The sequence below is a fragment of the Rhea americana genome, unplaced genomic scaffold, assembly GCF_003343005.1.
Source record: "Rhea americana isolate MKP2758 unplaced genomic scaffold, rheAme1 scaffold_22, whole genome shotgun sequence".
NCBI classification, from domain to species: domain Eukaryota; kingdom Metazoa; phylum Chordata; class Aves; order Rheiformes; family Rheidae; genus Rhea; species Rhea americana.
Window position 1 is genome coordinate 2,349,412 of NW_028186329.1, and position 26,679 is coordinate 2,376,090.

At 38.2% G+C, this 26,679-nt stretch overlaps 1 protein-coding gene across 1 annotated transcript in view; it reads right to left on the bottom strand.

Annotated features, from left to right (window-relative positions):
• Positions 1-3,671: 3,671 nt before the first annotated feature.
• REEP5 (receptor accessory protein 5) overlaps positions 3,672-26,679 on the bottom strand; it is a 23,717-nt gene continuing 709 nt past the window's right edge. The window contains exons 2-5 of the mRNA XM_085305326.1: positions 26,482-26,600; positions 12,622-12,760; positions 7,723-7,891; positions 3,672-6,306 (exon numbers count right to left, since the gene is read on the bottom strand). Coding sequence (XP_085161452.1) covers positions 6,257-6,306; positions 7,723-7,891; positions 12,622-12,760; positions 26,482-26,600 — 477 coding nt within the window. The 3' untranslated portion in view covers positions 3,672-6,256. The remainder of the gene's footprint in view (positions 6,307-7,722; positions 7,892-12,621; positions 12,761-26,481; positions 26,601-26,679) is intronic.

The following is a 26,679-nucleotide window of genomic DNA, read 5'->3' on the forward strand; positions in this document are numbered from 1 at the left end:
TTATGCAGGCCTACCAGTTCCATTTCCTGCTCTCTTTTCTAACATTTCCCTCTTACCTCAGACCAAAAAAAAAGTGAACAGAGACACAAAAGGATTGTTAAAGTCTGATTGATAAAATGGAAGTCTTACTTGTACACTGCAGCATTCCTATTTCTCTGTAAAAATTTGAATGCAATATCATAAAATAGAAGTGACATAGATGCTGATGATTTAAGCTGTTTGGTGCAATTTTTTCCCTCTTTTGATTGTTAGTAACTCATATTTATAAAAAATGTTAAATCCTATAGGACTTCTCAGAACTTGAGTTTGTTTCTTCAGTCTTGTTTTTTTTTCTTTGTTTAGAAAGATAAATCAATTTGTTCAGTACCCTGGTATCTATGGTGTTACAGTTGTGGGCATACTGATGTCTTCAGACCATTTCTGGCATTRTAAGGAAAGTGTCTTCTGGCATTTTACTTTTAGTTGTGGAAAACAAGACAATAGGACAGTTCTGCATCACACACAGTCTATTTGTGGACTAGCAGAAATGGAGGTGGGAGAAGGATGCTACAAAAACACTGRAATTTTTGATCTCAATGCTATCAGTAGAAAACCTTCCTCCCCCCTCCCCCCCCACAAAAAAATGGCAGGTAATGGACATCTCTAAGGTGTTTGGTATTTGGCAATATTACTTACTCTGTCTAGCTTTTACTTCTCTTAAGAATTTGATTAGAAAAGCAGAATTACTAAAATAGCACTAAGGAGAGCTATGGTTTCCTGTAGGTGGCAATATTGCCAAAGACATGGATTGCTGAGTGGGAATTTCTCTCTTGAGATAAGGAATATGGATATTAAAGCTAGTATCTCTCCTGAAGAAAATATACCTACTTGTTATGTTCCTGTGTTGGTATTTCAGTACCTAGTCAAAGATTAAACTTTTGAAAGAGACACGTGATCTCAAAATCAGTGTGCCTATAATAATTCCTATGGCAGCAGCAGATAGGAAAACTGACAATAGGCATTAAGTAGCAGATTTGAACATGCAGGCAAACAACAAGGAAAGATCAACTGTAAAAACATGAGAATTTAAGCACTGTTGTGAGGTAGGTACTTTTTTTCAGAGATACAGATCTAAGGAAGTAGCTGACGTAGCAGAATCAGAACAACTATAATTCARTTCTGGATATAAAGTGAGTTTTAAATTGTATTTTGAAATGTATTTTAATTTGGGAAGTGATAACATATTGCCATATGTAATTTTTCACCTTCAGTCATGAAGCAGATTTTACAAAGGCCAGGATTTGGGGGAAAAAAATAGCTGTTCTTAAGCATCTCTCTGTATATATTCTGCTCTTGGTGTCTGTATGCTTAATGATTGGCTCCTTCTAGCCAACACTTTCTTTTGAGGCAGCCTATATATTTGTGGGCTGTACTGAGAGCACGAAAGATGGGAGTGTCTCACTTGTTCAGTTCTCTTTCTGTCTGTAGCTGCAGCCATAGCTATGTCTTAATGTAGTTCTTTCTGTTACAGACTGGCTTTCATTAGGTTATTTTATCTCTTGGTATAGGTTTCTGGAGAGGGCTTTTTTGCCCCTTTTCCAAAAAAAGGCTTAGTACAAATGCTGCCTTCATCTATCCCTTTATAACTTTTGAGTCTGTTGATGTTTTGGTTGAAATGATGCAATGACTAGAGTTCTCAGAGATAGTGACTTCCYGTAAGTCAAGAAGTTCAGTGGCTAAGTTGAGAGATGACACTCCTTTAGTGCTTCCAGTGAAGGAACTTTCTGTGTCCTGGATGGAACAAAAAGAGGCAAGGAAAATGAGCATGGATTCTTCCAGGTTGGCAATTTGCTTTGGCCAAGCTGCATCTAGTATATTGGCATGTAYGTAGCTTCAGAGTAGGTACAGATTAGATCTGGTGAAATAACTACAAAATTACCCGTTTTCTGTCAAGGTCCTGAAAAGATGCTGACTGGATTGTGGTGGTAGGCATAAAGGAGATGGGAAGGAAATAATTGGTAGCRTGGGACGTGGGAATAAGCAGAGAAAGCTCCAGGTAGGAACTGAGTAGAATGCAATGGAATTCTGCTTCTTATGAAACAGCATGCGCTTTTATCTTCTCTATAATTTTTTTCCAGATAGCAGAACTTTAAATGTTTAATTGAAGTCCTTAGGCTTTCAGTATTCTCCTGCAAGGATGCAATAATAAAAAGCAGCAGACCTATAAGGTGGTTTTGTTTGTGGAATTCCACTGCCTACAGTAAAATCCTTCCAGCGGGTTGCGAAATTCAAGTAAGTTCCTCTTCAGTTATTTTTTACTTCACTATTTCATGAGTTCACATAGTCACTGAGTTTCTTCCTCAGGCATTTCTTACTATTTTGTGGACATGAAGAGATCTGTTCCTCACAGGCTATGTCAGTATGGCTGTACATCTGAGGATTCCCTTAGTGGTTTTCAGGTTGTTACTSTCCAAGTAGTGCTTCATACTGTCACACTGGATGGAAATAAAAGACTGAGGTTCACTCATGCAGAACATGTAGTGTATAGGAAATATGTATATGTCTCTGAATAATCACAAATCTTATCAACATAATTTTCCCACTAAGATTTGATAGAGGACAAAATGTATTTATTGTATTCTTAGTAATGGCAACTTATTTAAAGTTGTTATCCTTTACCTGTAGTCAAATAACTGTTGARCCTAAATAAACAACATAATACTATGTAGTAGAATGACCTAGAATTTGTCCTTTATTTTTTTAAACCCTGTTCTTCCTTGTGTGCATAAGGAAGTTATGGTTGGTTGAGACTGAAATGGGGGGAGGATTAAGGAATTAGTCATAATATTTTTACATTGTTTCTCAGAATAGTTGTACAAAGTACAATTTATTGTAAAAAATTGACAAGACTGGAATACAAACTCAAGGCACTTTTAAGTTTGTCAGATTAAAAAAGTTGTGAGGTTTTGGCCTGGCAAATRCTAGTTACATCTTCCACTCCTTACAAGAAGGTGTATTCTTTGTGAACTATCTGGCTTTGTTTTAATAATTTCAGGTTTATTTTAGTATCATTAGTGGTGTTCGTATCATTGTGGGGGTTTTATTGCTTTCACTGCCTAAGAACTTTTATTCTGCTTGCTGAATTTGGAAATGTATGGGATAATCTGGAAGAAATGTTCTATATGAACTTTAAGCAGAAAGAACTGTAAGTGTAACCACTCCCACATGTCAATAACTATGCAGTATTGTTTATCTGTAACACTTACRGAAGGCTAGCAAATCAACAGAGGAAAGAATAGTCTGAAATCCCTGTAGTTTATACTGTTTCCTGTGTACATTTCTAAAGGACCCTGAATTCCTGGGACCTAGTCCTTGATAATTCCTCAGAAAAGTAAGGCTAAGAAGTCTGGAAAGCTGTGCTGCACTGGCAGTCTGTTATGGTGCTCACTGTTCAGGTGTGTCTTCCAAACTGTTCTGTTAAAGTCTGATGCTCTAGAACAGCCACATTGCACCATGAGATCTAGTCATAAAGTGAAAGTGCTTCCATCATGCTTTTATAGAAGTTCCTAGTAGTTTCGCAGTAATGAAGTTTAGGTAGAAAAGTGAATATCCTGTAAAGACATTCCGCCTTTTAAACTAATTAGGTTTATCCATGTGTTGAGGTATAAGGTTCTTAAGAAATACTGAAGCAATTTACCGGTCCTGTCAGAATCTCTTTATTTGTATCCATTTTTATTTAGCATATACAACTTCTGCACAGACATTGAGTRGAAGTGTCTATTAACATTGTCCTATAAATATTGTGAAGACAACCTTGAGAAGAGCACTGATATGAGGGGCCAGCCCAGTGGAGTTATTTGCAGAAAAGGGTAACTTGCTGCAGAAAATACTCTTTAATAAGAAAGCACAGTTAGTCCTGCATCTTTACTTTTAACTAAAGTCTTCCCAGAAGTTTCTCAGTCTTCRATAAAAGAATCACTCTTTAAGGACATGATATGCTTAGCTCTCAGAATTGAATCATTGTAAAAGCCCAAGAATGTTGCAGATGGTCATTTGAGTTTGCAACAATGCAAATGAGACCAAGTTACATTAACAGCAACTTTCAAACAGGTTGAAGTTCTGCCTTCAAGTAGAAATCTGATAAAGAGCACAAAYTGAGCTGTTGGATCAAGAAATACTGGGTTGTAAATATAGGAAGTTGATATAAAGCCCAGCTGTTAAGTTCTCTGAGAAGTGTAAATGAATGTTCACTCTAACACCTACTTACCTAAAAGTGTTTTTTCTCGTTAATAATGATGGGATTTAAAGAYTGATGATTTAAACTGATGATTTGTTTGAGAATTAGGTTTTGTCTCTGCCACAGACCTGGATAGTCTTTTAAAGTCTCAGACTTAAAAACAACTTTTAGAGAAGCAGTCTTTTTAGTACTTTGTACCTAGATCAAATACAGTCTCAAGTGTAAGTATCATTATATAATTTATTTTATGAAACTAAATTACACTGACCCTGTATGACTGCTATGGATGTAACTGTTTAAAATACAGCATTAGGATTTAGTATGGATTGCAAAGTTCAGTGGGCTAAAGACAGAGGAAGCTAGGACAAGAAATCAGCTTGCTTAAATTGTGACACTCTTAGAATTTTCTCCTTTTTCACATCCACAGCTTTGCTGTAAACTTTACTCTTTGCAGTACATCTATTCATAACAAACAGCTGTCGTTGAGTAACCAGCCAAATGTGTTCATTTGCATACTGCAGTATTCTGTATTCTTCCTTCAAATGACAAACAGTGTATGCTGTAGGACAGAAAATGATGCTTGGTGAATCTCCTACTTCCCTACTGTAGATGCTCTTTGACAGCTGTAGGTGCTGTCTTAGAGAGTCAGTGCTGTGTTTTCCAGCTTAGCCTAAAGAGCTTACTCTTAGGACACTATTATGTCTGTTCATATATAGGTATCTCTCAAATGTAAAACTGATCTGCTAAATAATAGTGCATGCTTCATTCTTTTATAGTTCTAGTGCCTGAAAACTTAAGAGGGAAAGTCTTTATATATCAGCTTGTTGTGGAAAGTCAAAAGCCTTCAGTACCTATCTTAAAACCTGATCAATTTAGGATAGTGGACCTAGAAACCACTTTTTATCGTATCAAAAATTTAAGCTTAAACTTCTCCATATTCTGAATTCAGTTCTATTTCATGAATTGCAAAACAATATATTCTTTTAACAACTTTCTTGCATTGATACTGATTGATCAGGAATAGATCAGCTAGTTCAGACAACAGCATCCCTTTTCCTCAAGAAGGATTAGTGCTCATGCAGAGTTGTTCTTAGTGTCAGAACAGACTACTTTTTTTTTTTTTTTTTTTTTTTTTTTAATGAGTGGAAATGCTCACAGAGGTTGTGATGCTAATTATTGATATATTTCTGGGGATCGACATCCAGGGCAGCAACTATTTCAACAGGACTTTAGAAAAAAGTATTTGTAATAATACCACTCCTTAGTGAAAAGTGGTTTGTACTTTTGAGTTGATCTTACAAGGCACTCTATTTTCAATTTTAGATGACAACTTTTAGCAAAAAAAGGCAGGGAGTTGTACTTCAGTAATTCTATGCTCTCATTAATGCTTCAATTTCTGGCAAATTACTTCACACTGATGTAAGCTGGATCACTTGAATGAAGTTACTCTTTCCTATATTCAGTATCTATCCATTTAAGAATACACACACTGTAACAAATACTGTAAGTTACAATGAAACATGCAACAGTGAATAATCTTTATAGCAGGTGCCTAGAACAGTTTCATCGTTTACAACTTCATTAATGGGGAATACATCCATTATGTCACCTCTCAATAATTCCCTGCATCTTCAAGAGAATCCTTTCAGGCTGTATTTTCCTCATACAAAAATTTTATGTTACCAGACACACCACAGTTAAAGTGTTAAGAGTAATTACATGCACAAAGAGACAACTAAAGTGCAGAGCCTGTGGGATATATAGTTTTTATTTATGTTTGCAGAAGGTGATTACTGAAAGATTTCTTCTGCATGAAGTCAGACAAAATATTTTCAATAAGCTTCAGATGTTGCCCACTGCATTGCTTTTAAATAAAAATGCTTACTTTCTATACAGACAACAGCAAAGTAGTAAGCAAACTTACAACACATTCCTTTGATACCAAAATGTTTCCAAGGCAACATTATCAAAGTTATACCACAGTCCCCAGTAACATCAAGCTTTATAAAGGAGATGGTAGGGGAACATTCTTTATCCAGTTTAAGTACTCTTCTTCTCTTCACCCAGCAAGTTCACTGTTGCTTTCTTGGCTGCAGGGGGGAAAAAAAGGCTTAATTTTAGTGGCATACAAACCAAATGGCCTATACAGTGTTCTTGAGCTGCATAAAAATTGTATCTTCCTCTCAAGTTACAAAAGAAACATAATAGTTTTAGAATATGTGTGCATGCATGCGTGTACATGTATGTAGATAGATAGATGATACTGATAATGTAAGGCTTTTCAAAAATTCACTGTACAGTGAATCTAAACCATACATGAGAAGCAACACAATAAAGAGCACAGACTGTCTTACTACTATTTTAAGGAGAAAATAGGGCTACTTGCAATTTTAGAAYATTCAGATTCATAGCAAGAAGTTATTACCAAGCTGATGTAATAATGCTAGAATAATGCTAACATAATGCATGTCTATGTGTGTGGATATGATTTCTTAAAAAAGATATATGCAAATTTTTTATCTAAAAATACAAAATAGAAGTAAGTGATAGAATGAAGGCAGACGAATCCCGTGTTCAAGGTGGAAGAATATTCCTTAAGATATCTCCCTAAAAATAGTGACTCCGTAGGGGTTAGACAGCAAAAATTCCAAGAATACTAGAGAAAGGCAGATCATTGAAATACCAATAGGGAAAAAATGGCAAATTAGGTAGGAGGAAATCACACTGCATGTGGTGTTTGGGGGAAAAGTTATTTAAGGTGCTTTGAATTTTCTTCTCAAAAATTTTCAAATTAAGTTTAAATAAACCTTTACTTTAGCTACTTAACACATTTCCTTTTCTTACTTGTAAAATTACCATCAGACATTTTAGAGTATAAGAGTCCAGTTTAGAATGCAAAGAAACAGAAGTAGAAATTAAGCAAGCTTCAGACTGTGACACAATTAAGAGGTTATTCTAAAAAAATGAAAATTTTAACTTATTTAAAAGTTGGCTCAGAATCCTTTGATTTCTAGAAGAAGGAAAAGTACAAACACTTAAACACATAGGAAAATGTAATTTTACATGTTGATGTTTGTTGGGAGTTCAAGGATTTGCTTTACTAGCTGTTTGGCAGTTCTTCCGTAGTACCAGGTATTCAAGATGGTATTTTAGCAGATGCAAGAACACACTGAAACAATCACCATATTTACAGAAGGTATCTTGTGAGGATGTGCTGACCTGTCAGAGAGTATTTATAAGGATATGTATGTTGGAAAGACACACAAGCTAATTAGCTGTTTTGTACAATTAATAGCTTGCTCTCATCAAGTATAACCACACTTCTAGAAGTTGATTGCAACCTTCTTTTCTCGATACCTTCATCCAAATTTAACTTCTCCATTAAAATTTTATAATCTTTTTACAAAAGTTTCTTTCAGAGACAGTAAATAAGAATTTTAATATTAAAGGGTTGCAAAGGTGAACTCTTTCTAATTGATGTGATTAGTGAATGGTCTTTTCCTCACCTTCTTTAGTGATGGTATCTGCAGTTTCTGCAGCCTTGTCTTTCAGGTCTTTAACAACACTGTCCAGCTGAGCTTCATGCTTCAGGAAGAAAGGGCGGATAATTCGATGATAGAGAAACTCTGCCCCATTGGAAGGACTTGGAGCCATGCACCACAACAAAAAGCCACACTACATGGAACAAGGATATCTGCATTATTATGGGAAAGGAGGTAGGAAACAGAAGGTGTAACCTGTCAAGAATTCTTTATCTCTGTCACAGACTTGATTTATAGCAGTACATGACCTTCATTTTACATAGTCACAGCCTAATAAGTATGCCTATCAGTATTGTTTCATATAATGGACCTGATACTGGAATAATTTCATGTTTATCGATAGGACAAAGGAGGAGGGCTGTACTGATCTGAAATCTGAAAAAAATCTTTAAAAGGGGAGTGGAAAGACCATTATTACGTGTATTACAAATATCTGTCTACACCACTTGACCACTTTTTATTTGGCTTCCGTTCCACTGTTACACAAAATACAAAGTTAGCTATGCAAACAAGATCAAAGTATTCAAAGAATGGCAAATCCCTCAGCTAAATTTGCTTCTGAGCAAACATATACAAAAACATGTTCTATATACAAAAACGTTTTGCAGCGGTAAGACTTTAGCAAAATTAGGCATATTTTCTCAGCGATAGTACAGTTCCTTCTAGACACAAAAAGTACAGCACTATCAGATGTCACAATCCTCTCCACAGAACGCCTGTTCTCCAGGCAGAACAGCTTCTCAGAGAAGACCACCTGGTGTTTTCTTAAAAGACAAATCAAACTTACACAATCTCAGACAAAATATGCTTTGCTTTTGCTTTAGACATGATTATGCACTTGAGGATTTCCATAGCTTTTTGTGAGGGGAGAGAGAAAGAACCCCTCTCCCCCTACACACACACACACACACACACACACAAAATCTAACTTTTCCTCATGAAAAACACCACACACAAACACATATGGTAGATACCAAAAACAGAAATCAAACTAATCATTTAAACTATAATAGAAGTGTAAGTAATTTAAAATTCTTCATTTAAATGAAAGTGATAATGTCACGGTCCAGTAGTGTTGGCAAATAACACTACTTTTAATAGTTTAGACTTCAAAAGTTTTCCAGTATACATGTTTTCACATAGCAGTATCTCCAGTGGCCAAAGAGATAGTGAAGGTATGTTTCAATTAATGCACCAGAGCTTTTGAGAGAAAGCCATTTTTAAAACATAAGCAAAGCTTTTTACTTATTTATGAGGTTTCCAGTATTCTGCATAACATAAAAGCATTTCCTAGAAACTAATTTAATTACAGTATCCTTTCAGAAATCCACTCTGTCTAGCTAGACATTTCTGTCTCCTTCCTTCCCCTCATACTTTTGATTTTCTGCTGGAAAACTGCAAAGACAAAGCCACATCCAAATGTTACTTTGTCACATAAGAGACTCTCTAAACAAGAATTTTACCATTAAAAGGGGTAATAGAGTTTATCTTAAAAGGAAGGTTCTAATGTGAGTTTAACAAAAAGAATACAAATTTTTTTGAATGATGAAAACCACATAATCTTCTTCAGTAAGCCTTCCAAATAGTTTGGATTATCTTCCCTCTGCTCTTCCTCTGATAAGGGATATTGAGATGGAAAATCCTACACGTTTTGCTGTTCTGACGTGAAATTTTGGCCTAGTTTTCACTACACACAGCAAGTCCATATTTTACTCTATTATGCCCATCTCTTGAAGTAAGATCTTTAACCTACTACTTCAGAAGGAAATTTTTTTGTTTGTTTTTTAAGGCCACTTTTCCTTCCCCATTTATGATATATTTGGAGGTGGAGAGATATCTCGTTAAGACGTCTCTTTAGAAAATTCAGCTGTTTCCTGTGGAGAAAACTGCATTCTGTGGAAGATTTTGCTAAAGCAATTTAACATCCTTTTAGGTAAGCTTTAAGCTTTCTTTTCTTTCAAGTATGTGGTCATGACTGTCTGAGTGGCTTAAAGAGATATGTTTTCCCAGAAGAGAAAGAAATGATTTTTTTTAAAAGTGTTTCAAAGCAAAGTACCTACCAGTGAGAATGCCTAGCAGGGGCATTTCAATTAAAAGGAATAATTCAACATGCAATAAAATATGGCATTAGTAAGTAGCAATTGCTGTAGTCTCATTAAGCACRTTCAGAGAAAATAAAAGCAAGAAGTAATGGAATACTTATTTTCAAAAGCTTGTATTTATTTGGGACATAATATAGCATAAAGTATACATGATAATGTGTTGTTGCCTTTCATTTAAAGCTGAAGTATATTGATTTTACCTCCTATAAAGAATAACTGGCTAACCACTACAAGTTATTTTGCTTGTCTCAATATACATAGATATTACATAGCTCTCCTTTGTTTTTAGAAAATATTTCAGCTGTAAGTAAGTCCAACTTCCTCTGAAATTAAAAGAAATCAAAGTTACTTTTACTTGCCTAGAAACAAAATTAGTCATTTTGATTTTAGTCTTGTCAGTCTAGTCAAGGAAAAATTAAATCTATTCCAGTTATAGATTTGTTCTCAAATACCTATTACTTTTGAAATTCACTGAAGCAGATGATTAAATGTATTTTCAAAAGGATATGTACCAAAGTTGCAAATCTCAGTCTTTTCAAAACTTGAGTGTGTCAGACTGCTAAACCTAGTTTATTCTTCCTTAGCCTTTTGTGAAATTTTAAAGTTACATAGACCATTAAACCTAATACAGTTTGTTTTAAATAAATAAATAAATAAGTTGAGAAAATTCAGACTGAAAAGTTTTAACTGGGGGGGAAAAAGGTATTCTCTATAGGTGCCTGCAGTTCAGCCATGGGAAGGAGCTGTGTTCATGGAACAGAGTTACTTCCATTATGCAGGGACCTGAGCTAGATTTAAAACACCTGGATCTGGTGCCAGTACCTGTTCTTGCCCTGGTAGCCCAAAACAGAGTTCAACTAGTTTCTGCACTACAACAGACAAGGGATTGCAGCTAGGAAACATGGTGTGCGATACCTTGATCAGTTCTGTGCTTCTACAGATAGAATACTATTAAAACCCAAAACATGCTTTATATGACTGCAGATGTGAACTCAGCTGACTACTTCAATCATTAAAACAAGGTGTTCATTTTCATGCAAGTGAAATAGCTTTTATGGAAATCAGTAATTAATTGCAGGGGGCAGGGGTGAGAGGAGAGAACCACTGTCTTGAAGTCAAAATCCCTGAAGTCAGTCTGCTCCATTTGAAGTGCTACTATCCTCACAATGAAAACTCCCACTTCATTTGACCAAGTACCTCTTAATAGCACTTTATATAACATAACCAGTATGAAGTATCTGTTGGATTTCTGTTCTGAAATACTATTTTAGTATTTGAAAAAGGAACTATTAGTAGGCTCTGGAGTCTCCTTTCTCTCCCACTTCCAAGAATACTCTTAGAATAACCTTTGCTACTTTCTTTGACTACAATGTGTTAATGCCAAAAAAATCATTAAATAATCAAGAGAGACACTGAAAAAGAGGGAAGCAGATTACATACTCACAAAACCTTTTTTTGTGAGTTGTACATACTTCCTGTGCTTGATGAATAGAGTGAAGATGAACAGATGAATAGAAAATAAGCAATAAGCATTACTTAAAAAAAAAAAAAAAAAGAAAGAAATCCAAAATAGTTCTCAGCTGGAGAACAAAAGTATATGCAAATATCGTAACACATATTTTCAAAGGAGTGCTTCAACATGCGTTGTATCTATCCATAAAAACTCCTAGTGCACTTAAAGCTTTGAGGTTGCAGAGCTTAAGCTCTGAATTGCAGAAATATGTGAACACCTAAGATCAGAGTCTCAGTCCTGCATATCAAGGTGCACAGAAACTGCAAGTAGCCAAGACTCAGCCCACAGTACAAGCTACAAGCTGTACAAAATGAATGTCAGTATGCAAATGTAATATATTTGAAAAATGAAAGAAACTTTGAAAGTTGCATGTATGACATATCTGGGTTTCTATTTCATAAGATCACAAACAAAACCTAGAGACACCACAGACTACACTACAAGAGGTCTCGGTCACAGCGRGACTCAAAGTGCCAAGCTGTGGGCTTTTCCCTTTTCCCCACAAGCCAGCTCTCCCATCCCTCTACTCAGTGAGCAATGCTTTCTGATTCTCAGCCAAAGCCTTCTGCCTGCCTTTGCAACACAAAAATAAATCTCTCCTTCTCCCCACTACTGACAGCAAATACTTTTATGTGTATGTCTCTTCTGTAGTTAACCTACAAAGCTGTGCATTTGTCTTAAATGCTTCCTTCCATTGTTTTGCTTTTTGCTGAACTGAGAAAAGYATCTTACTGTTTGTGCCACCACTACACGTAAATGTGGTATTTCTGGTACAGTGCTTGGTCTTCACTTGCTAGGTCAGCCTGAATTTCAATTGCATGCTCTTCAGAAAGGGTGTTGTGCTGGCATGTCAAATCCTTGAYACTTATTTTTTTTTTTCTTTTTATCACCAAGATATTAGAAAAGATCTAAAGATGAACTGTATGAATTCTGAACTGTCAGTGTGAGTATATATCCTATATATACACATATATTGGCTTTCAACTGTACATCTGTAATAGCCTCTTGTTTCCTAAAACAACACATTTTTTTCCTTGCCATCCACCCCTGCTTCTCCTCTTGCTTCACAAAACCATCAGCCTTAGGAAGATTACTTTCACAGTGTTATAATAACAAATTACATATAATCAGCATCTAAAAATAAGGTGTGACCCAGGAATGATTCCAGGGATATCTGTTTTCATCTATTTGTTCTGAGAACATTAAACCAGTTACATCAAAAAATCTTGTTTAAATGAATTAACCTACCTTTAGCATGTAGTAGAAAGGGAACCAGGACAGAAAGATATCAGAGAAGAACTCTGCTATGCTGAAAATACCATACACAACCCAGTAAGTCAGCCACTGTGTGTCATCATCTTTGTTGGGGCTTTCAATAGCCTTGATTCTGTGAAGAAAACAAAACAAGTGAGCAGTAGTGCTGGCTTTATCTACAATGTTGAGGTTTTTATTTCTTAGGTTTGTTGTTAAACGTGAATTTCCGTAATTTAATTACTCTATATGCTGTACAGAAGAGTCTTAAATAGCATCTGTCATACAGACAGACCTTTGAATAGCAAAGCCTTTTTCTACATGTAAGGCTTAAAGAAAAGATAAATAAGTTATTCCTAGTGAAAAAAAAAAAAAAAAAAAGCCTCCTCACTTATCAATTAGTTGGACAGAGAAAGAAGAGGGGAAAGTGTTGGTCAGCTCTGCATGCATCTATATTAACATTTTAAATTCAGTTCAGGATTTTGAAGTGACTCTTAAATATCTTTACTGATCATGTATGTGAGCTAGATTGCTTTTTGAAAAGGTAAATTAGATGATGTGCTCTTACTACTAACAAGCACTTCCACTTTGCTTCCACGGAAGCAAGATAGAGCTTGTGCAAAGTAACCTCTCCCCCAAACATGTATAGTGTGGACTGCATGTCTGCAGCAGCAACTGCTTTGCTCTATAAATCCACTACTATGGGACTTTCAAATTATGATGTAGCCTATGTTAGTAAGAACAGTGCAGAACAATCTCTAGTAAAGTCTTGGATTTCCTATTTAATGACTAAATGCCTTTCTGTTCTCTGGCTTCTAGGAGAATATCGTTCAGGTTTATACAGTTTTAACAATAAAACAGCTTCAGTGAAAATGCACATTCTAGATTTCCTAAGTCCTAGATTACTACCATAAGAAGTTCACAGAATCACAGAATGGTTGAGGTTGGAAGGGACCTCTAGAGATCATCTAGTCTGAGCCCCCCTGTTCAAGCAGGGTTAGCTAGAGCACATTGCCCAGGACCCTGTCCAGACATCTTTTGAGTATCTCTAGAGGAGACTCCATAACTTTTCTGGACAGCCTGTTCCATTGCTCCATCACTCTCACAATAAATATTTTTTTCCTTATGTTTAGATGGAACTTTATGTATTTCAGTTTGTGCCCATTGCCTCTTGTCCTATCGCTGGGCACCACTGAAAGGAGTCCAGCCCCATCATCTTGACACCCTCCCTTCAGATATTTATACACATTCATAAGATTCCCCCCTCAGTCTTCTGTTCTTCTCTAGGATGAACAGGCCCAGCTCTTGCAGCCTTTCCTCATGAGAGACGCTCCAGTCCCCTAAGCATCTTAGCAGCCCTTCACTGGACTCTGTCCAGTAGCTCCATACCTGTCTTGTACTGGGGAGCCCAGAACTGGACACAGTACTCAAGATGTTGGGGACGAGGACAAACTCTTTTTAGTTGTCCCATGTGACAGGACAAGAGGCAATGGGCAGAAATTGAAGCACAGGCAGTTCTGCCTGACYGTGAGGGGGAATTTCTTCCCTGTGGGAGTGACAGAGCACTGGACCAGGTTGCCCAGAGAGGTGGTGGAGTCTCCTTCTGTGGAGATATTCAAGGCCTGCCTGGATGCAACCCTGTCTCACATGCTCTAGGTGACCCTGCTGAGCAGGGGGGTTGGACTAGATGATCTCCGAAGGTCCCTTCCAACCTTACTGATTCTATGATGAGCCATTTGGGATTATGTATTTATTTAGATAAATTTCATTACACATTAAAATGTAAAATAGCACTGAGCGTAAAATTTGATATTAGTTTGTAGATTATAAATATAAAACCCTAAAATTGTTTCTGTAAACCATACCAAAGCCAAGGATACCACTGGCCTCCTTGGTCACAGGGGCATGTTGCTGGCTCATGGTCAACTTGCTGTTCATCAGGGCCCTTCTCCACAGAGCTGCTTTCCAGCAGGTCAGCTCCCAGCTTGTACAGGTGCATGGGGTTTTAGAAGGAAATGCTAGCAGGGTGAATTTGATAATGTGAAACTTGAGAGTATTAAAAGCATTTATCTTCTCCACTCAAGCCATAGGGTTAAAATTTGTATACTCAGTTTAATGAATTTCATTTAAATTCTCTTATACTTTTATTCCCTTAATATTAAACATGTTGCTGAAGCAACATCTGTGGGAAGTGCCAAAGGTGTAAAGTTTTCTTTTTAAAATCTGTAATAAAGRTAGAGAGTTAGGAAATTTACAGAGTGGAAATTACAGAGAGATAGCTGTCTGTGAGTACATTTCCTGCTTTGTGAATTCACAAACCCTTTGGAGTGYGTTACTTTCTAGTTCTGTAAGTTAAGAAAAAAATCAATCATGTGACATGCTTTAGAAAAAGTACTGACATACCCACCACACGAACACACATTGAATTGGCTTAGCTACTGGGCTGAATTAATTTGAAATGCAATATGAAGATTTGGCACTTGCATTATACTTACGTATTCTCTCAGTTAGAACCTGTGGCTGTCAGCAAGGTCCTCTATGTGGGACAGAAACAGCCCTTGCCCCACACTATTAAGCACAACAAGGTGTGGTTGTTAAAGTACCGACTTTAACAGTCAGCCCAACTGGAAAAACCGGTTTGCTGCAGGTGGACAGCAGCAGGTCTGCTTATTGCTGTTCCTAACAACACTGCATTAGGAAACAGTAGTTCCAGGCACTTTCCTCAAAGGCAGTGCCAACTTCACTAGCTCCTGCCCTCCACTCTAAGGCATGTTTTTTCCTAGGCCTGCACCTCTCTTTCAGCTGTTCTAGTATTACTGGATAGGAAGCTCCCCAAGAAACAGGAGGTGAGGGAGAGGGTTGCTCATCTGGGCTGTTTCCAAAGTAAGTGTGAAACTACACTTCTGGAAAGGAAGAAAAAAGGTGCAAGAAACTAATAGGGAAGTTACAGTGTTGAGCAAAGGGACAAATAAAGGAGAGACCAGAACTAACTACAAAGATTCTCAGTGTTACAGCAAATTTGCTGCAGGCCTTATGTGCATGAATTATTTTGGTTAGGCAGACAAGTTCTTCATTAGAGGCATTTATATTGAAGGATATTTGAGATTTCACAATAGTCATATTAGCTTGATATTTGAGAGAGAATGCTCAGCAGTGAAACAGCTAACAGTCTTGCTATTTTCCAGTCATTGTTTGAAGCCATCCACAGATTAAGGAGACATCATTTAATTTTTGTTGACATTATTAAAGCCATCTTAGAAATCATGAAAATTAGACATTTTCATCAAAAAGCTAGAATCTCCAATGCTAAGGGCAGGTTACATGAGATTGCAGTGCTAATAAGGCATTTTATTAACTTATTCTCTCTCTTACAGCAATGATTGACCTTTAAGAGTTCCATAAATGCTGTGCTATGGGTGTGCCCCATTTCAACTTTCACTGTGCTACTGTAGTTCCTTAAACAAAGATTCCCTAATAACAAACAAATAAATAAAAAAGTAGTGGAGTTACTTAAGAAGTTAGGCAGATGATAGACATTTTTTCCTGTCTGTCAGCTATTTGTTGACTTCAGCTTCATAGGGATACCTGCTCAACATTTGTCTACAACATATCCACTCATCCAAAAATCAAGATACAGCAGCCTTTGCTCCAAAGTATTCATCTGTGAATGAGTCCTGATAGCACCTACTAGGAAGCACTGCCAATCTTGCAAATTTCAGTCAAGCTGTAATGCTGTGAATCTTCAAGTGTTGAAGTAGTAAATGCAAATCTAAGGGTTTGGGTTCTTTTTTTTTTTTTTTTCTTATAACCATGAATTACAAGCCCCGATGGCATTAGAGAAAAACACTGAAAACACTAACCCCAAGGACATAGGAATAAAATAATAATAATAAAACCAACCCTCTAGGGATATGAATGCTGGCCACACAGAGAATAAGCCAGCCCCAAATCCTGTCCTTTAAGCTTAGGAATCACAGGACCACTAATTAGTAATTCGGAGGAGAGAAAGGCTGCCCTGTATCCGAGCCAAGCAAAAGTCAAATTATTACTTGATCTTGAGAACAGTTATTTTCACTGGAGCTTCTGTGTTATACATGTATCCTACAATTTTCTCATTCTTCCTCTTGGAAGTGCTCAGAAGTCTCAAAAATAAGGTTTGCCTTTATCAGTGATAAAGGAATTACGAACAAGACACTTTTATGGTCAACTGCTCACAAGTAGTAGTTCTACAGCTTGACAAAAAAATCATCTGGTTTAACCATCTGATGTGTGGTGTTAAATCCAGCACTATCCAGATGCTGTTTTCTGGCATTCTTTGGAATTCAGTGCACAATCCAGTCTTCCTCCTGTAATGATCTGGTCTAGATATCATAGGACAAGTTCACCGGGCAGACACCTACCACACCCACTAAGGTATCAGCCAGCAATGGCAGCTCAGAAGTAAAAATATACGTTGCATCTGTTAGCAGTGTCTCCAGTCCTAATCCCACTTAGCTGGGAGGGGAAGGAAACAGGGCCATCAGTGACTGAAAGTGTTAACTATGGTCAAGGAAAGGCAAGTATTTGATCTATGCTGCCTAAGAATAAGGAAGAATATGTCCTTCAGCTGACAGTGCCAGTGTGAATCCATATTCTAGCTCTTCTATATTTAAAAATAAAAGGACAAAAAGTTATCTCTAAACTCTCCTACTTACATAATATTTCAAGAGCAAGTCAGAGAAAATCCTTCATATTCAAGAATCAGCATGTACAATGTATTTCTGTAAAATATCTGAAATATATTTTTATAACTGTTCTTTCAATATCTGAATCTCACTATAATTAAACTAAACTTTAGTAACTTATTCTATAAGAAGCTATTATACCTCTGTAATGTTCTGTCCAACTGACTTTAGGAGATGGTGTGTCATGCACACTACTTCAACCAAGAACATTTTTTTTTTCCATTTTAAATCATGAATCGATCAATGTAATATTCCAAATGCAATCTCCATTAGACAGTGAAGGGATGCAGTTCAGAGATAAATGSAGTTCATGAGACACTAGCACTAGAGTCAGATTTAGAACAGCCTTTTTGCAATGGTTATTTGTATATCATTAAGAACAAGTCAGTCTCAGTAGCACATAACATGATCTCCTAACAAAAAGAAAAGAACACCCAAATTTAAAAAGAAAAGAAGAAATACACTGTCAACTTTTTATCACTGCACATACAATAACTGCAGAGGACTTCATTTAAAGCCTCAAACAACTATTTACAGTAACACACAGGCATTGTGAACACCTTCCAGTAGACTGGATAGTGAATGTTCTGGCTCAGCTATTTAAAAAACAGATGTTTCTCCAGTAAAAATGAGCTGCCACGGGCCAGCACTGCCACTTGAGCGGGCAGATGGTGATCCAACTGTAAACTTCTTGGCTGGGTTCATTTTAGCAAGATCTCTTCCCTAATAACCTGCTAACTGGTGAGGCCAAAGAAGAAGTGCTGAGGCTCCCATTTTCTCTGATAGTCTAGGGCTTTATGTAATTAATTCATTTATGTAACTACAGTCTCAGAATACCAGTTCAGTTGTGACAGTGTGTGTCTCAAAATCAGTCAAACCGAATTCTAGATCGACTGTGATTATTTTTTCCTCCTACCTGATAATAATATATACTGGTCTAATTTTCCTAAGTTGCCGAGTTCAGTTCATTCACATAAAGCATCTGGCTCCTTTTTACAAAAATAAGATCTTTTTCCAGGAAGAGACTGTTACACATTCCTAAATTAGCTCCAGCATAACAAGTTATTGTTAGTGTTAATTCACACATACAGTACTCACAGAAAAAGTTCGTTGTAATTTCACTGGAGGCTGGGCTTTTTTGAGCTGAAGCCAGAAATCAAGACAGACATGCCAAAATCTATTAGTCTGGTGTTATCTAAAGTGATCACTCAGAACCTTGCAATCTGTAAGGCCTGTCTGATGACTCTTACAAAGGTACAGCAACACAGCTCAATACAGAAGATAAAACATAAGCCTCCAGTATAAGCCAAGAAATCTTTGGTGCACAATAAGCCACCCATGCATCAACCTGTGTATTTCATACCCATGTGCACTGCTTAAACTAAACTCGTGCTCATGTTGTAGTTAAGAGAAACCATTTTGTTCACCCTTCCTTCAGTTTTCTAACCAGTGATACACTGCATGAATAGGCAGGCATATTTCTGACCCTCTTAGTTGTGCATGGCACTTTTTTGCTTTAACTTAGAATTACTGAAATTTTCTGTACTTCTAGATCTTATGCTTACCAGTGCATCTCAACTCTCTGAAGCAGTTTGTTGGTATTCAAAAGTAATTTACTTTTAGCTCTCCAGTCATCCCTGTGGGATCAACAGTCAGCTGTAAACACAGACCTTCTAATTTTGGCACCTCCCAGTCATCCTCATTTCAGACTTATCTTGGCAGGCTGCCTCTATAACATCTGGCATCACTTCAGTGAAGGAAGTACCTGTTTATTTGTATTTGCTTTATTACTTTATCTTCTTCATTTTCATACAGAAATTAAAAGCCTTATGTCTTCCATCTTTCTTCCTCCTTACTGCATCTACTGGTAGAGCCATGCACTTCCAGATCCTGAAAACATCTTTCTGCCAAATACTCTGCAGTATTTGTATATGTGCAAGCCTGCCATCTTCCCACTCTCATAATTCTTGTGTATCCAGAAGATGGCAGCAGATGAACTTATGAAGGATTCATTGTCCATGAAGTGCCAGGTATTAGTAGGAAGCAACACCAAATACCAAAACAGTGGTACAAAGTCTTCCAGCTTCATTTCTTTCAAGAATGGAGACAGAGCTTGCAAGAAGAGCACAGTGCACTGTCTACCAATGAAGCAAGTTCTACAAACTACATGTTAAGTTCAGCACAAAGCCAGATTCCTGCAAAAAAAAGCAGCAGTCCTGTCACCTCATTGCTCTCTGCTTATTCTTACCCACTGTCTTGTGCTGGAGCAAGGGCCACATGATAGATCAGTTCCCCAGTTTTAACTCAAGTTAAAACTAGCCTTCCCCCCCCCCGACTTTTTCTGCCAGGGTAGATTAGCCTGTATCAGTTCCCCGGGCTATCTACCAAACAGTTAGGTAACTGCTTGTTCCAGCACACCGGCCGGGCAATGCAGGCGATGCAGCACAGCAGCGGTACCCAGCACAGTCCGGCTTACCGCGTCCCTAAAAGCTATTTGTGTGCCTTCTCAAGTAAGGGTATTTGCTGCACTTCCATCCTTAATGCAGGCAAGGAAAGTCACTGCTGGCTTTCGTGGAGCTCACCTGTGCTTGCGGTCTCCCGCTAAGCTTTACTAGCTCTACAGTTTGGCTGTACTTGTTCGCATTAGCAGTCAGACGAGTACAGCTACGGTCTGCTAGCCCTGTTTTGGTAACGTCTAATTCTGTTTATATTACAGAAGTCTTTCAGGTTGTCTTCCCTCAAGGTGCTGACAGGGAAGACAAGCATTATGCAGCCAGGGAGTTTAGAGAAAAACTAAACCCTACCTTTGTAGTACAGACATGCTGCATTTCCACAAAAGGAAGCCACGTGCTAACAATCTGAGACACAACACTTCTCGCTTCCTCTGTATTTGTGACAGACGATTTTGTTTGAAGAAAAACAATACTTCACATTCAGTGACTGCCTCTCCACAGCTGGTATTGCTTAGGGGGTAAGCCAGAGATCAAACAGAGTACTATTGTTTACTGAGTAGAGAAGGAATGGGCCTCTGCTATATTTTTCTAGCAACACAGAAAGACTAGAAGTTAGGCTTTCCTGTCAGCCWGTGTTGCATGGTGGGGACTATATTCAAGTGTTCTTTTATTACAGCTCTAAGACTATTTTTCAGTTCTATTTAAATTCTAAATATAAACGTTTTATCTAATATTTACAGACCCTCACACACAAAAATCTCAAGGAATATTTGTTTTCCTAAATGCAGAAGGCAGCCTCATAATTTTCATTCAAAAATTCCCTAAATATAAATTTGTATCTTGTTCATTGTATGCACAATGACAGTAGGTGCCCTTCCTTTTGGAACAGCAAGATGTTGCCAGCTCTCCTATGTTTAGGAGTTTCATAGCTCTGGTGAAAGACCTCTAAAATGTAACTAAAATGCATGACCAAAAGAAATACGAACATAAAAACTGCAACTAACAATAATCCAGTATTTTTTCTAATCTCACTTTTGAGTCCAGCTTAATTTTTCCAGCATTTAGAATTAGCAATGCTATACATGAAATTTTAGAAGTATTGTGATTCTCCATAAGGATGGGTATCTTAGAAATATACTCCAGCAAACCCCAGCTTGTGTAAGTCAAACTATTTCATTAACATCTGTAGGCTTGTATCAGCCAGGTATCCAGAGATCACTTCAGTAAGAGAGAATAGTGCATGCAGAGTGCAATACTGCAGTGTATCTTGACTAAGAAGATCTTTTAAAGTGCCTGTATTTATTATGTCTCAAACGTTATCTTCATTCCCTAAATATAGTATCTAGATTAGTTTGAAACTGGAAATCTTTCAATTAGTTTAATTCCAGTTGTAGACCTGTAGCACAAAGATCTTCATCTTTTTTAGCTAAATTAAATATATGGAAAAGAATTCTAATTTTCCTACAGTTATTGTTGTATTAGATGCTTTCTCCAGTATGTGACCGCTTGCTATCTTTTGGACAGATCATATGCTTTCTTTTCAACCATAGATGCAGAACTTTTATTTTAAACTCTCTTAAACCTAAAAGACAGAAAGCTAACAAGCTTGGGGGAAGTRACTGGCAGAACATATACAAAAGTTAAAATACTTTTTAGTGTTTGAAGCCTCATTAAAAGAGTGTTGGATGGGAAAAAGTATAAATTAAGGCATATTTAGAAACTTTCTGCTCTTATTTAAACTGAGCATTGTGAATATGGTTACCTACATCATCTCATTCAAATCATCTTTATACAGAATAATGGAACATTACTCAATAATATTGATGTACCATGCAGCATTTTCCATGTAGGAAAAAAAGAAAGCCTTCTCCTAAGTTACTTTTAGAGAAAACAAATTCACTGTCCTATCTCTCAACAAACACATGAATGATTTTAAATGTTCAAAGCATCCTTGACCAAAGAAAAATCACCATTCCTATTTTAGAGGCATGGAAGAGGCAAAGGAACTAGGAAATGGACTCAAGACCACAAGGATACTCAATTCCAGGCTCGAAYTGAATCTCCATACTCAGTCTAGATTAAGTCTTACGTAAAATCACATGAGCAGTACATAGCAAAAACAGCTAAACTGAAGCAAAGCATAAATTAGCCAAAGTAGAGGTATGATTGTGCTATATTGCTTTTCACCCCTTAACACACCAGTAATAAGTTAGTTCAGGCATTTTCACTGCCTAAAGCCATTTTCATCTTGGCAATTTTTAAACTAATGTGACAGCACTTGTGAAACTTCAGCAAATCCTTTGCACGCATTTCTTAGTCATCAGACTGCCTTCCTGCCCTCTCTTTCTTTTCTTTTTTTTTTTCTTTTCTTTCTTTTTTTTTTGGTGGTAGCTGCTAACCACCACTGGCTGTGGGTGGAGCTACAGTTAAACATGCTAACTCTGGAAAGTTTAGAGAAGCAATGAAAATACTGGCAGTTACTTAAAACTGCCAACACTCATTTCTTCCATCTAGGCTGACTATTCCCTTGTGCAGTTAAAGCTCAGTAAACATATAAAAGTTGCTTCTATCATTTGTGGAAAAGTTAAATGCCAGTTTACTGCAGACAGAAAAGCCTGCAAGTGAATATTGTATTTCAGTTTAAGACAAGTTATTTTGTTTCTTCAYGGAGCACTGAACAGAATTAGCAGGAATAGGACCAGAATTTTCTGACAGACTTTAATTCTGATTTTCTGGGACATAGCCAGATAAACCTTTGCTTGCAAAAAAAAAAACTTTTCAATTTTGCCTAGATAAGAGCCTCATGGGTGGGCCCTTGATGATGACATGGCATAAAAGACTTGGATTTCCGGAAGACTTTGTATTACTGGAGGGGGGAAAAAAATCCTTCATGTATAAACCCACCATAGACTGGCACAAAGCAAAGCTAAATGTGTACACCAAAGGGGGGTGGAGGGAGAGGGAAAAGGGAAACAGCTGAGCCTGTGTGGAACAGTCACAAGTATTAAAGGAGGGAGTGCGCCCCCCCGGCCTCGGGTTGGCTTTGTGCATTCGGTAGCACTCCCTGGGGCGGACGCAGCGCTGGCCGATGCGAAATCGGGCAGCCGCACAGCTGCAGCGGTATCACGTAACACTGAAGGTCACGCACACCTTATCAGCTAGGCCCAAGGAAGGGGCTGCAGCCCCCAGGGCTGCTTCACCGACGTCTGCACCTGCTGCACACCACAGAGCGAACAGCACAAATGGTAAGCGAGCTGCGTAATTCTACAGGGCGTGCTGGGCAGAAACCTGCACATCCACAGAATGGTTCCTGTTTCACATATGAACAGACCAAAATCTGATCTGAGCATCCTTCTCTGGGTTTGTTTTTAGTCTCCTATTCTTTCTTTTGGGCAAGCAGAGAGGATGGACAGTAACTAGCATGACCAATGTAATCCAAAACTGAAATCCTAAACTGACAGTTAGACTTGGAACATGCGTAATGGGTCACTCATTCAGTGGCCTGTTTGGCATTTTAGCCTAACAGTAAGGACAGGGTGTGATCTCTTTCACTGCTCTTGCAGAACACAGACACCTTTCCCACCATTTGATGAACATCTGCTCTTCTGAAAAGATAGAAGCCTAACCAAGTATTTAGTTATTTCTCATATAAAAAAAAATCAATCAAACATAATACAGAAATGATACACCAATCTATTTCATAATAAAAGACAGTAAGTTATCTGGGAAAAAAGTAATCTGCTTTTCCCTTTCAGTATTCTCCTGAGATGTTTCACAGTTGGTCCAATTGTTGAAATGCCTGTGTAAACATCACATAACACTCTGTGTAATATGTTCAGTCTATGCCTCTATTCCCCAACCTCTTCTAGGAGCTGCAGCACTTAGTTTTACTTACAGGAAGAGTCACTTGAGAACATTTTCAGTTGAGCTGATGTTCTGCCCAAAGCTAGGAAGCAAATCCCCCKACTATTCTCAATTACTGTCTTTTCAAGAGGACCAGACTGAATAGAAGTGAGGAATAAGCAAACCATCCCAAGTAGCACTCTGTGCTTTGGGTCTGCAAGCATGGGGAACAGCGCTCAGCAGCACCCTAACTCCAGTACAGGATCCAGAGCAGTGGAAAGGGAAGCAGGAATCTCTCCAGTAACTCAGCTTTATCCTATCATGGTTTAGCCCAGTGTAGGAGTGCATACCAAAAAGGATTCTTGTTCACAATCAAGCAGCCCATGCTACAGAGCAGACTGAAGACCATCTCTCCCTACTGCCAGGCTGACCCTGTAACCCTGTACAGACTAGCAAAGGCAGTACTTCCTATTCTGAGTTCATGCACCTCACCCCCCCCCCCAAAAGAGGAGGCAGATGGGGACCATGAAAATACATGCACATTAGCACTCCTTCCACGTGTTTCCTCTGCACCCATGCTGGATTGCCAGCAGGTTTGGGGCAGACGAGTACAGGTGGGAAAATGCTGCATACCAGCTCTGCATTTGGGCATGAGGGTAAGGGGTGTAAGCCCATCTCTATCATCAGCAGGCTACCACATCCGCAGGCTGCCCATGAAAGACCCTGGCATAAGGAACACTCAGCAGTGTAATTCCTGTTTTAATTTCATACAGAAAGAAATAATAATAATGCTCCAGGTTTTACTTCAAGCAATAAAGATATATTTAATCTAATTTTGATATGGAAAAAAGAAGTACATGTTGCCAACACATAAATAATGCTATTAAATGGCTAATGGGATACATAGTTCCAAACCCACCAAGATGGATTAAATGTTTTAAATTAGATTTTAGTGTAAGATTATAACTAATTTTCTCCCAAAAATGTTTTACCATTAAGAAGATATCTAAAGTGAGAACATTAAGTGGAAAAGCCAGAAATGGCATTGTATTCATGTGCATGTTATATGTATTTTTTAAGTAAAATTTGTAGTCAAGGACCATGCCACATGCAGTCACCACTAAAGAAAATACAGAACTAACATAAAAGAGGTARCTTTTTACATTGAGATAAATTTAAAACATCTTCCTATATGCAGAATGGTAGACATATCACACAAAGATAAAGTCAAAGTAAAATAAATCTTCCAGATTTGGAAGCAGAAAGAAACTGGAGGAGAAAACTCATTATCTGCATTTTATTTGGTACTATCTTGCCTTCACAGCTCTAAGAGCTTTTATCAGTTTATTCAACAAAACCGCCAGTATGCAACTCTTGTCTGTGCTCATTTGTATATTCACATAATCAGAAGACGTGTGCAAAGACAGATAGTATAAAGGCAGATTTTGAGTATAAAATATAGTCCCCAAACCAAGTTTTAAAACAATTTTAACCATTTTATATAAATATTTTATAAAAATATATCTGAAGTGACCTCAGACATGAATTATTGCATAAATATAATTCCCAGGCAACTATTTTAAGGTTTTGAAGCCTTACAGGCTGATAAAACCTTAAAGTAAAAATACAGTTTAATGAAAAAAATTAAATATGAATTGTTTTATAAAAAATTAAGATCTAAGTTTCTCTGGAGTTGTTCTTGCCCTATAATCTTCTAAATTAGTGTACACCACTGACAGCTTTTAGAAAAAAAAAAGTTTTATAGTTTTAAACACTGCAATCATGTTTTAAAAATGTAGTTTTAATCTTGTCAGAATCTGAGTCAATCTTCAATATATGTGAAAAAACATAACAGAAGGAACAAGCAAAGCAGTGTATTTTCTATTGCTCAGGAGATAAGTACAAAGAGATATTTTTTAAGTTGCTGACTGCATTTATGCACCATATTTAAAAGGCAAACACTGTGTTTTAACAATCTGTTAGTATAGCTGGGAATACGTTATGAACATACCTGGTTACACAGAAGTTCTTATACAGTACATTTCTAAAGTCTTTTGCAACATACTCCACTGTGGTTTTACCTACCAGGAAATCCATTTTACCATAATAACTTAAAAATCTAATGCCCATGAAAGGTATCAGCTATTCTTAAAATTTCTAAGGAGACTTTCTGTGTCATCTTTTGGAAAATGAGATGTTGAAGTCTTTTACTCCAAAAGGGCACTCCAGTGTCTTCATTCCCACCTACTCATCAGCCAGGCTATTCTGGAGTAAATACCATTCCCTAATGCAGCTCTTACGCAGCACTTTCGCGTTAAACATATGCTGATGCTGCATCAGTGCCCTCCTGCCACATCCGAGAGTGGCCTCGACTAGAAATATCAATGTACATTTTATCAAATCCCATTACTGCAGCAAGTAAGATAGAGTGATCTAACGTCCTACTAAGGATGGCAAAGCGACGAAGTCAAAGCTGAAGCATAATGCCCTGCGGGAAGAGATTTTCAAGTACGAAAATCGCTGAACATCTGCCGTCTGCAGTTTATTACGCAGCGGTCGCCAGTCGGGGATAAAGCTTGTTCCGCAGCGAGTGCCCGGGGCCCGCGGAGCCGGCAGGGAGGGCTGCGGGCGGGCACAGCGAGGCGAGCAGCAGCCCGCGGGGCCGCAGCGCCGCCGCCGGGGCCGCGGCCCGCGAAGAGCTGCCGCCGGGCAGCGGCGCTTTCCTCAGCCGGCACCGCGCGGGCGCCGGCGCCCCCGGCAGAGGCGCGGGAGCGGCGCTGAAGCCGCAACCGCGCTTCCCCCCGCCGCCCGCCGCCCCCCGCCCCCGGCCCACTCACGAGATGTACGCGGGGTAGGCGAAGCCGATGAGGTTGCAGAGCAGCGACGCGCCGTAGCCGATCACCAGGTACACGGCCACCGCCCCGAGGACAGCTGCGCGGGAGAGAGCGGAGAGGCGTTAGCGGGGGCGGCCGAAACCGGAGCCGCCGCGTCGGCGCCGCGGGCGGCGGCCTCGGCCTCGCCGGCGGGGGCACCCG